Source organism: Panthera tigris, chromosome B1 (genome assembly GCF_018350195.1).
Source record: "Panthera tigris isolate Pti1 chromosome B1, P.tigris_Pti1_mat1.1, whole genome shotgun sequence".
Lineage (NCBI taxonomy): Eukaryota > Metazoa > Chordata > Mammalia > Carnivora > Felidae > Panthera > Panthera tigris.
This window is the reverse complement of record NC_056663.1, coordinates 134900022-134912186: the sequence shown is the minus strand read 5'-3', so window position 1 is coordinate 134912186 and position 12165 is coordinate 134900022. Positions and strand designations below refer to the sequence as shown.

The 12165-nt window shown below is 37.0% G+C and overlaps 1 protein-coding gene across 6 annotated transcripts in view; it reads right to left on the bottom strand.

Moving 5' to 3' along the window:
* The window catches only part of WDFY3 (WD repeat and FYVE domain containing 3), a 274952-nt gene that overhangs the window by 171262 nt on the left and 91525 nt on the right, over positions 1-12165 (bottom strand). For all 6 annotated transcript variants that reach the window (XM_042984249.1, XM_042984248.1, XM_042984246.1 and 3 more), the window contains one exon: positions 10502-10712. In XM_042984249.1, the coding sequence (XP_042840183.1) occupies positions 10502-10681 (180 nt within the window). In that variant the 5' untranslated portion in view covers positions 10682-10712. The remainder of the gene's footprint in view (positions 1-10501; positions 10713-12165) is intronic.

The window sequence follows — 12165 nt, the reverse complement described above, 5'->3', positions numbered from 1 at the left end:
AATAAATTACACCTAGCCACATTTCTTAGTATATATTATGTAATCTACTGAATAATTAAATAAATGAAATCTTAAAAAGCCAAAAGTAGTTATCTATAAAATGTGAATCAATCTTACTGATAAACTTTAGAAAGCATAATGTTTCTCTGGGGAGATCTAAATTAAAAATTTAGAGAAAAATGGCAAGGTTCTTTGATGGGGTACCTAGCATATATCAGCTGGTGAAAAGCAGGGATTTATCTACGGCTAAGTCCTAAGCTGAATACAGAATTCACTAAATTCATGTTATATATAGCTCAGAATTTCTAAATTCTAACCACAACAATTCCCAAAAGAAGATGGTTAGGAAAAAGACTAGAATAAAGAAAATGAATAATAAGGTCATGATATACACTTAATGAAATACATGAACTTTGGAATAAATAATTCTTAAAGATAAACCAGTGTGGGTTCAGCAAAGAGAACAAGAAAATGAGACCTGGATTGACGATAATAGGAAAAGAAATGGTATTATAATGGCGATATAACTGGATGTATCCTGAAATATTGTTTTAAAAAATGTTCTTTGGGGCGCCTGGGTGGCTTGGTCGGTTAAGCGTCCGACTTCGGCTCAGGTCATGATCTCACGGTCCATGAGTTCGAGCCCCGCATCGGGCTCTGTGCTGACCGCTCAGAGCCTGGAGCCTGTTTCAGATTCTGTGTCTCCCTCTCTCTCTGCCCCTCCCCTGTTCATGCTCTGTCTCTCTCTGTCTCAAAAATAAATAAACGTTAAAAAAAATGCTCTTTATAGCTAAAAGAAAATCCTGTCTTCTAAAACTATTATAATAGCTCTTCATTATAATACTAATCACAGTATTTTTTATTCTTAGCTGGTCAAATGTCACTACAAAGGGAGGGAACATATCTTATTCATCTTTGTATTTTACCTTGCCTTAATTTACAGGGATGTTCCCTAAATATGTATGTTCATTATGCTGTCCCCCACCTCCACACACAACAAATTCCAGAGAACATTTAAGTAGCATTGAAGGACACACAAACTATAACATAAGAACATAAACTAAAAGTAAGAAAGAGGGGCGCCTGGGTGGCCCAGTCGGTTAAGCATCTGACTTCGGCCAGGTCATGATCTCATGGTTCAGGAGTTCAAGCCCTACACTGGGCTCTGTGTGGACAGCTCAGAGCCTGGAGTCTGCTTCAGATTCTGTGTCTCCCTCTCAGTCTCTCCCTCTCCCCCTCCTCTATCTCAAAAATAAATAAAACACTTAAAAAATTAAAAAATGAAAGAAAGAAAACAAGAAAATAAAGCCAAGCCTAGGAAATGGATGAGAAAAGAGAGACTAAAAATCTAGGACCAAAAGACCTCTATACTTGCCATGTTTTGGTCATAAATTTTGGTTCAAATATACAAAAAAGAAAATCTACTCAATAACATAGTTCACAATGCTCTTAGGTAAGAAAAACGTATATTTAACAAAGTATCTCTATTTTCATACTCCAGTGTAAAAATTTCCTTCAAAGGATCCTTAAAAAAAAGATATAATTCATAACGTAATATTCTTATAACAGAAATATGTTTTCTACATTCTTACAACAGACACTATCCTTATAACCTCTCTCAAACTGAGCTGAACAAATCAATTTTACAAGACATACTTTTGTTCGGATATCTAAAGGCTGTTCATTAACCTCACACCAGAGTAATTTTACATTATCTCAAAGAACAAATAAACTATACTTTTCAAGACCTCAATACATTGTTTTTTCTGCCGAGATATTGATAAACGTAGTGTGTTTACAGCTAAACTGTGTCACCTGTAAGACCCATATTCTTTCACAAACTGGAGCCAGATTAGAAATTGAGAAGCCAAGGGGCACCTGGGCGGCTCAGTCGGTTGAGCATCCGACTCTCGATTTTGGCTCAGGTCATAATCTCACGGTTTGTGGGATCAAGCCCCAAACCTGGCCCTGTGCTGTCAGCCCCCAGACTGGGGTTCTCTGGGAATTTTCTCTTTCCCTCTCACCCTGCCCTTTCCTACTCTCTGTCTCTTCTCCACTCTCTCTTTTTCTCCATCTTTCCCCCCTTTCTCTCTCTCAAATAAACTTAAAAAAAAAAAAAAAAAAGAAATTGAAAAGCCTAATGACACATGCTTTAAATTTAAATTTAAATAATGCAGAATAGCCATTCTACAGAGATGTATGTAACTGCTGTCTATAAAAATTATGTTTCTCAGGCAATTAGGCCTTTTGTCAAATTGACCTAAATTAGGCAAATATTTCTAAGACTCAGAATATAGAAATATATATTTTGTTCCTAAGAATTAAGAGCTATTTTATTCTGAAGAGTTATTAAGACAACTTCATAAAATAGATCATTGCTTAGTATAAGGATATGGTTATTCAAGCAGTCTTCATGCTAGGTGAATAATACATTGTTAAAAATGCAACTTACTTTTCACACGAATCCTGATTATTTGCCGCTTTATTTCCCTAAGAAACTTTTTCAAAAGATAGGTCTTGCTTGAACTGACCACTCCAAAATCACTATTATGGAAAAAGAGTTAAGTCTTATCTGCTAATCTGAAGTGAAAAACTATTGCTTCTTTGACATAAGCAATTTTTAGTCTACTGATTCTTTCATTTATTCACTCATAAATATTTATTACTCTCCTACATATGTTTGGAGTCATGAGTACAAAGGTAAATAGAGAGTTGTGAATACAAAGGTAAATAAAGCAAAGAGGATTCCTGTGCCCATGGAGTTCACTTTTTAGTACAGGACACAAACATTAGGAATGAAAATTACACTGGTGATATGTTATAAAAGAAGTAAACAGGGTAATGGGAGGGGAATGACTGCCTGTTGTGGGGAAAGGCTGTCAGAGAAGGTCTCTCTCAGAAGAGGCTGACATGGTAGGGTGACACTGAATGATGAGACAAAGTCACAATTCAGACTGCCTGAGAGAGAGGGTTCAGGCAGCGAGAAGAGCTGTGGTAAGACCTCCAAGTGGATGCAGACTTGGGTAGGTGAGGAATTGAGAGGCTGATGAGGCTGGAATGTTTTTTATAAGATGGAAAATGTGCACTAAAATGCGTGCTACAGAGGATAGAATATGGAGCTGGGAGCCAGAGGAGGCCTGGGGTCTTCTCACCCACAGAAACTACAGGTCCAATTCTTCTGGTTCTCCATTTCCCCATCAGCCAAGGAAGAGAACTAAGCAAGAGACTGACAGGTAATACATTCAACTCAGAAGAAATGAATTCTACAACATACACGTGAGATTCATAACTCAGAATAAAAGAAACAAACAGCAGCGAGGAATAAACATGCCATCTAGTAAATTCGATAAAAAATAATAGTTACCATGAAATGAGCATTTATAATGTGCCTAGCACTAGTCAAATACTTGACATGTAATGCCATTTAATCTCATAAAATCCTATACAGTGTCCTCGTTGTATGGATAAGGAAACTACTAAAGCTTAGAGAAGTTAAACAACCTAACCCAGGAGGTAGTGGAGACAGAATTTAAAATTAGGTCTGATTCCAAGCCATGTTCTTAATCGCTCGGTACTATGTTGTCTCAATTAAACTCCCCATGAACCCTATCACTGTCACTTTATACAGTTTCATCTTAGGAGAGGAACAGCATGCATAGACTCCTTTTCAGAAGAGTCATTTTGAATATCCACCTTGATTACAGAAAGTTTCCTGGCATTTCCTCACCTAAATATTTCTGACATACTCAGGGAGAACAAATTAATAGTGTTATTTAATGGCATGCACAAAACAGGAACACAATATATATTTGTTGCTGAGTGAAGTTACTCAAAAATGTATTAAATACGATTAATAAAAGAGAGGTTGGAACTTTTATAATGTTTTCTAAAATGGTGTTTTCTTTCCTAAACATATGTAATATCTAAAATTAAGTTACAGAGTAATGACCATCAGTAGTCTTGGAATAATTTCCGGATTTTAAAAATTAATACTGAAGATAAAATTGTATTATTTCAAATTGTTAATGACTCCTCTCATTAATATAAATAAATAGGAAAACACGTATATGCTCCTTATTTCTAAGAAGGACCAAAACTCAGGAGAAAAGAAACTGAGATGGCTCAGTCCCTTTGTCTCCTTTGGGATATGCCTGCCTCATGAGAACATGCACTCTTATCTGTTCTGCATGGGGCTTGTAACTGCCAAGTTTTGCCAACGAATGGGTAAGAAAATATAGCTATTTCAGATATGAATTTAGTAAATCCTTCGTGGCACAGACCTAAGCTACATTCTCCAATATCAACTGTATTGGTATTACGGTATAAGTACTAAGCTGTATATTTGTAAACACAAAGATGTAAAAATGTAAATAGTTCATCTGTCTGACTCCAGATATCTCATTTGGTTCTAAACTTGAGTATTCTTCCTTTAAAGCCAATAATTCAAAAAGTAAAGGTCAGGGCAGCTGGGTGGCTCAGCTGATTAAGCGTCCGACTTTTGATTTCGGTTCTGGTCATGACCTTGCCGTTAGTGGGATAGAGCCACACGTTGTGCTCTGCGCTGATAGCGTGGAGCCTGCTTGGGATTCTCGGTATCCCTCTCTCTGCCCCTCCCCACTCACATTCACACTCTCAAAAATAAAAAAAATAAAAGTAAAGCAAGATAAAATAAAAAGTAAAGGTCAGTTGTAAGGGATAAAAAAAGAAAAACAACATTCAATTTAGGTGCTTTTCAAATATAAATAATTCAAAAACAAGGGAAGTTTCTAAAAGAAGACCTAGTTAATAAAATTATATTTTAAAAGACAAAATGAAGTGGGCCCCTGGGGTGGCTCAGGTGGTTGAGCATCCAACTTCATCTCAGGTCATGATCATGCAGTTCAAGAGTTCAAGCCGCACATCAGGCTTTCTCTGCTGTCAGCGCGGAGCCCATTTCGGATCCTCTGTCTCCTTCTCTCTCTGGCCCTCCCTTGCTCACTCTCTCAAAAATAAACAAACATTAAAAAAAATAATAAAATAAAACCCACAATGACGTCTGATAACATATGCCATGGTAATTAACAATGGCAGTTAATTTTTAGAGGACTAAAATGTCATTCATTTTTGAATAGTTTAAACCAAGTATTTTCTCAATAAGCTTTTGTTCTTACGACTAAAACAGTTAATTATTTTTAAGAATGCTGGATAAACGTTATTCAGTTATTCTCAGACTCCGCCAGAATCTTTCAGATGGAGAGAATCCATGAGAGGGAGGACAGCAGCAGCCTCCTTGCAGGACTGTGATAAAGACCACAGGAGGCAGCTGACGACCTCAGCGTGAGCCCTGGCCCAGAAAAAGGACTCAACACATGTCATTTCTCAACGTGTGTCTCTTAAAGTCAAAAATCACATACTGAAATAACACTACTGACCACGTTTTAAAAAAAAATGATTCTGTAGATAGATGAATGCCCATGTGTAACAACATGGTTTATTTACAATTTAGCACGAATCAAGCAAAGTCTCAAAAATTGATAGTATGATTCATTTTTATTTATTTAATTATATATATATATATATTTATTTATTTTTGAGAGACAGAGTGAGACAAAGTGAGAGTAGGGGAGGGGCAGAGAGAGAGAGGGAGACACACGATTGGAAACAGGCTCCAGGCTCTGAGCTGTCAGCCCAGAGCCTGATGCAGGGCTTGAACCCACAGACCGTGAGATCATGACCTGAGCCGAAGTCGGATGCCCAACCAACTAAGCCATCCAGGCGCCCCAGTATGATTCATTTTTAGCAATCATGGTAGGAATTCTAGAGCCCTAATGAGCTCTTTTATCAAACCTACTTCTTAGCAATAGAGAATGTTCGTGTATAAATGGTTGAACGTGAAATAAATATGGCTATATATTTCAAAACTTAATGGATGGGATGTCTTATCTAAAGACAATTGTAGTTTGTTAATAATAATCCAACAAACACTGTTTATATATTTTTTAAATTGGTCACAATGTTCCAGAAATAACTTCCAATCTTTTCATTAGTTAAAAGCTGACTGACCTTTATGATATTTAAATCACTCACTGTTTTAGAGACATAAGGCAATGAATATCTATGTGCTTTTACTCAGGCAATTAAAAATTTTTGACTTGACATAGGTCAATGGAACAGAATAGAACACTCAGAAATGGACCCACAACTATATGGCCAACTAATCTTTGACAAAGCAGGAAAGAATATCCAATGGAAAAAAAGAGGCTCTTCAACAAATCTGGGAAAACTGGATAGCAACATGCAGAAGAATGAAACTGGACCACTTTCTTACACAGTACACAAAAATAAATACAAAATGGATGAAAGACCTAAATGTGAGACAAGAAACCATAAAAATCCTAGAGAACACAGGCAACAACCTCACTGACCTCAGCCTTAGCAACTTTACTAGACACATTGCCAGAGGCAAGGCAAACAAAAGCAAACATGAACTATTGGGACCTCATCAAGATAAAAAGCTTCTGGACAGTAAAGGAAATAATCAACAACTATAAAAAACAACTGTGGAATGGGAGAAGTTATCAGTAAATGGAATATCTGGTAAAGGGTTACTATCCAAAATACAAAGGAACTTAGTAAACTCAACACCAAAAAAAAAAAAAAAAAAAAAAAAAAAAAAAAAAAAAAAAAAATCTGTGAAGAAATGGGCAGAAGACATGAATAGACACTTTTCCAAAGAAGACATCCAGTTGGCTAACAGACATGAAAAGATGCTCAACATCACTCATCATCAGGGAAATACAAATCAACACTATGATGAGATACCACCTCACACCTATCAGAATGGCTCAAATTAACAACACACAAAATAACAGATGTTGGCGAGGATGTGGAGAAAGGGAAAACCTCTTGCACTGCTGGTGGGACTGCAAACTGGTAGAGCCACTCCGGAAAACGGTATGGAGATTCATCAAAAATGTTAAAAATAGAACTACTCTATGATCCAGCAATTGCACTACTAGGTATTTACCCAAAGGACACAAAAATACAGATTCAAAGGGGTACATGTAACCCGGTGTTTACAGCAGCACTATCAATAATAGCCAAACTATGGAAAGAGCCCAAATGTCCATCGACTGATGAATGGATAAAGATGTGGTATGTATAATGGAATATTACTCAGCCATCAAAACAAATGAAATGTTGCCATTTGCAATGATGTGGATAGATGCAGAATGTATTATACTAAGCAAAATAAGTCAGAGAAAGACAAATATCATGATTTCACTCATATGTGAAATTTAAGACACAAAACAGATGAACATATGGGAAGGGGTAAAAAAAAAAAAAAAAAGATTGAGAGTGAGAGAGCAGGAAACAAACCATAAGAGACTATTAACAATAAAGAACTGAGGGCTGATGAAGGGAAGTAGGTGAGGGATGGGCTAGATGCAGGATGGGCATTAAGTAGGGCACTTGTTGGAATGAGCACTGGGTGTTTGTTGTATGTAAGTGATGAACCACTGAATTCTACTCCTGAAACCAATATTGCACTATATGTTAACTAAAATTTAAACAAAAATTTGAAGAAATTTTAAATTAAAAATAAAAATTTAACTTGAAAGAAATGACAAACATAGGACACAAGAGAACAGTCTAAGCAATACAGCATCTCAAGTCTACTTTAAAAAAAAGACAAAACACAAATATTTATATGATTCTTCCAGTCTAAGCCTCATGTGGGCTGGCTGTAGAAGCCTAACTGATGAAATACATCGATACATATGTAGAATATTACTTATTAATTTATGTTAATATCCGAGAATAACAACTGTCCTAACTATCCTCCACATTATCATCACTTTGTAAATGTGTGTAAGTCTGAGAGAAGGAAATAACCTCAAACTATTCAGTGGGCAATAGTACAGGGCACTGAGGTAAAACAAAAATAAAAAGATTAAAAAAAAAGAAACAAACAACTTCCCAGAACTGATTCCAATAAAAATTAATGACTGTTACCTCACCAGGGCTTGAAAAAATGGCTTGTCCATAATCAGTTCTTTCCCTCGTTTTCAAAACAGCTATTTTAAACCTTTCCCCACTTCTCCTCGTGTTCCTATTCTACCATCTCCTCCCTGCATCATTCTCAGCCTCTTATTTCATAGATTAAAAAAATGAACATCCTCTAGATGTATTAATGTTTGCACCCTCTCTTCTATTCTACCCAACCTGATGGGTGACATGTGAACTGATCTCACTATGTTCCTCCTTGTACTCCTGCCCTTCTGCCTTACCAGCCCAGCAAAACCTTAATCCCAATAAACAACGTACCTGTCTGCCTCCTCTACTTTTACTTACACACCTGCTACTGAGTACCTGCAAGAGAAAAATCACACACCCACAAGGATAAGATCCAGTACAAATTTATCATCTCCAACTGTTACTGGACCCTCAATATCCTTCAATTCTTTTACTATCCCTTTCAACTATCTCTCATTTTCCTTCATTATTATTCCAAACCATCACACTTTCCTTAAGCCCAACTCAACTTACTCCAAGTCTCTTAACCGACCACATCTTCTGTTGATGACTACAAGAAATCAAGGTCATCAAGCAAGATCTTATTCAACTTCCCACCTCCTTAACTACAATCATATTCACACCCAACAAGATGTGCTCTCCTCTAGGATGAAATAAGTATTTTTCTCTTGCTGAAGACTCACCTGTCCCCCCCCCTATAATTTGACTCCATGCTCTCCTCCCTCAATCAATTTCATTCTTGGAATTTTCCAAATTTCCTCCTCTGCTGGTTTCTCCCCTTCTCTTTACGAACCTGGATTTCCTCCATCTTTACAAACAAAGCAAAACACTGAAAACATCCAGAAAAAACCCACCCTTTTGTAGCCAAGTTGACGTCCATCTATCTCTTTTGTTCTCTCTTTTTTCAAATTTCTATAAGCCCGGTATATTATTTACTGTCTCTTTTCATCTTCCATTCACTCCTCAACTCGCTGTTTTCTGGCTCCACCATTCTAGTAACTTACTACTCTCTCTTTTCCTATATTTACCTTTTGAACTCCATAATCACCCCCTCCTGATCCCTTTTGTGCTGACCAGCTCCTATTCTGTATTCTTTATGGGTTCCCCTCCTTTCATTAGACATTCGTACTCTCCATGATTCATCCTTAGCCTATTGCTCTTCTCACTTGGCATTATAAGCCATGAGCAATCTCTATCCCCTTCCAGGGTTTCAACTACCCCATCTGTGCCAGAGTCCAAAAAGCACATATCCAGCCAAATCCCCTACCTGAGCTTCCAATTGCCTACTGAATACATCCACGTGGGAAGCTTGCAAATAGTTCAGACTCAATGATCCAAACTGAATCTATCTTTTTAATCTTTCTTTCTCAACTACTGGGAAAAACATTCACCCAGTTTCCCAAATTAGAAAGCTAGGAGAGAGCTTGCCTTGGTTCCTTCTACTCTGATTCTATTGCTTAAAATACTTCATTGGCTCTCCATGCCTCCAGGAAAAAGTATTAGCTCCTAATACAACATATAAACCCATCATGACAAGCCTCCTATCAATCTTGACAGTCTTATTTTGGCTCTTCCTCACATAAAATCAGTTTCTTCAACTCGTTATAGATGCTGGCACATATTAGAATGTTTGTTGCCTTTCATCTTAACTCATACGTTAGCCTCTTACACTAATTACTTTCTTTGTTAATTTAGCCCAGTTAATTCCAGTTGCGCTAATGCTTATCTTTTAATGCCTCATGAATCACATCACATTCTTGAAGGAGACTTCCTTCCCCAGATCCCCACATACTTAAAGACAACTTTCTTTTCAGGGGTGCCCTTCAGTGCTAAAACAGCTAAAGGTCACAGCAGCATTTGGCAGCGCAGAGTGGTGGGGCATCTAGAAGCCCTATGGAACCACCTGACCTTTTCAACCACGTACCTGTATACCTTCGATAAAAGTTTAAAAATTATTTTAAATAACCCCACCAAGATTGCTCCATATAATCAACTTGACAAAATACATTTAAAAATTAACTCTATTTAGAGTCCCTAGAGCCTACATCTATCCTCTTTCAAAATCTCTTACAGAAAACCTGCCAAACAACAAAGCAAACTGAGATGATTGTGTAAAGTATACAAAACACTTGGGCAATTAATTACACCATTTGGTGCAATAAACCATCAATTCAAAAAACAATGGAAATAACAAGTAGTAATTTACAACCTATCCCTCTTCCAACACTCAACCCAACCATTATAAGAACATTTTACAGAATGCTCTGTCTTCCTTTTATCTATTAGAACTAAATGGAGTTCACTCTGACCAGGCCTCAGATCAAGTCACATGGCTTGAAAGCAAATTGAAAGGAAGGTATGAAAACATCAAGCTTCTTAAAAACTCATTCTATTATTTTCTTCCTACCTGTAATTTATTAGAACCTTGAAATTTCTGGAGTGCCACCCAATCCTGGAAGGCCTGGGCTTGGCAACCTGGACCTACCCTGTTAAACACTGGCAGCATCATGTACAGCTTCTCCTCTTGTTCCTTCTGAGTCATGTGCCGGGGAGGGTGGCACAGCTCAGTGAAGAGTCGGCGGAGGTGCATCAGTCCTAAGGCATTGTCTTGGGGGCTGCACTCCTCCTGCCTCGGTCGCCCCATGATCCTCTTCACCATGTTCATCTTGGCTGGTGGGTGATAAACTCTTCTAATTCTGTGGGAAGAAGTTCATACACAAAGTGTCATCATCTTGACCAGGTCAAGAGCTTAGAAAAGGCCAGAAAAAACACAAAATTCTATTTGAAAGTTCTCTTCTACTTCTTTAAATAGAAAAGGTAGAGAGGCAAAGGTAATTTTGATAAGTCTCCCTGACAAATTAGGAATCATGGCACCCAATATTCCTACTGGCTTTGACAAAATTTATACAAAATGTAAAATATTAATTGAACAAGTATCAAATGTTTCCAATTAAACAGTCATTATGAAGCACAACAAATAAAGGGATCACATATCTTACTACTAATATGCTGTTTAATAGCTGAGTATATATAAAAGAATGAAGACTAGAAAGTTCACCCTCACCTCAAACATCAAAACAACAATGAAACCCACCCCTCAAAACATGAAGCTTTTTATTTATTTTTAAGTTTATTTATTTATTTTTGAGAGAGAGAGAGAGAGAGAGAGAGAGAGAGAGAGAGGGGCAACAGCCCAAGTAAGCTCTGCACTGTCAGCGCAGAGCCTGACGCGGGGCTCAAAGCAACCAGTCGTGAGATTATGACCTGAGCTGAAACCAAGAGTCGGATGCTTAATTGACTGCATCACCCAGTCAATTGAATCTACTGAATCTAGGTCAGTCAACTGAATCTACTTTTAATTATTTAATTTTTTTTTCTATATGAAGGATTACAGTTTGGGTACCTGTTTGAAGAGTCTACTTTGTTACAGTTTGAAAACATGCAGATTAAAACAAATGATATCCCAATATATTTTACAAATCATAAGACAACAGTAAATTTTTTCATATAACTGAAGACCACTTTTTCAAACCGTACTTTGAAACCCTTTGGCAGGTCATGTTAATTCATTTAGTGGATCGTAATAAGCATTAAAAAAATGAAACAGAAGAACACATATAGTATGGTTGATTATTATTCCATGAAACTTATTTTAGGTAATTCATGCATACCAAATCACAACATAAAATGTATCCCTGGCTAGAGCTGCAGTTAAAAAATAAATAAAACAACCGCTGGGTTAGAATATGTAATAGAATCAATAACACTAAGCATTCAGGAAGAACTATCAGCCCTTTTCAACTACCATGAACTGCGCCAGCAATTAGCCAATTTCAGACACAAAAACAGGGCATCTTACAAAAGAAACCAGGAAAGTTGGGAGGACACTATGAATATACAGAACTTAGATAAAAAGCAATTTGCTTTCTAATCTGTAGAAAAGCAGGAATAGCCTGAAGATTAATTTTTAATTTTGCTTCATAACCACATAAGCCAGTAGACCATTTCTTAAGGAATGAAAGATTACTGCAAGGCTAGAGCTTTACTTACTAAACTTCTGTCCACTGATTTTTAAAACTCTAAGAACTGGCATCTTAAACATGCTTGCCCCTGAGAATTTTGAGTGAATTCCATATTGGCCACGGGTAC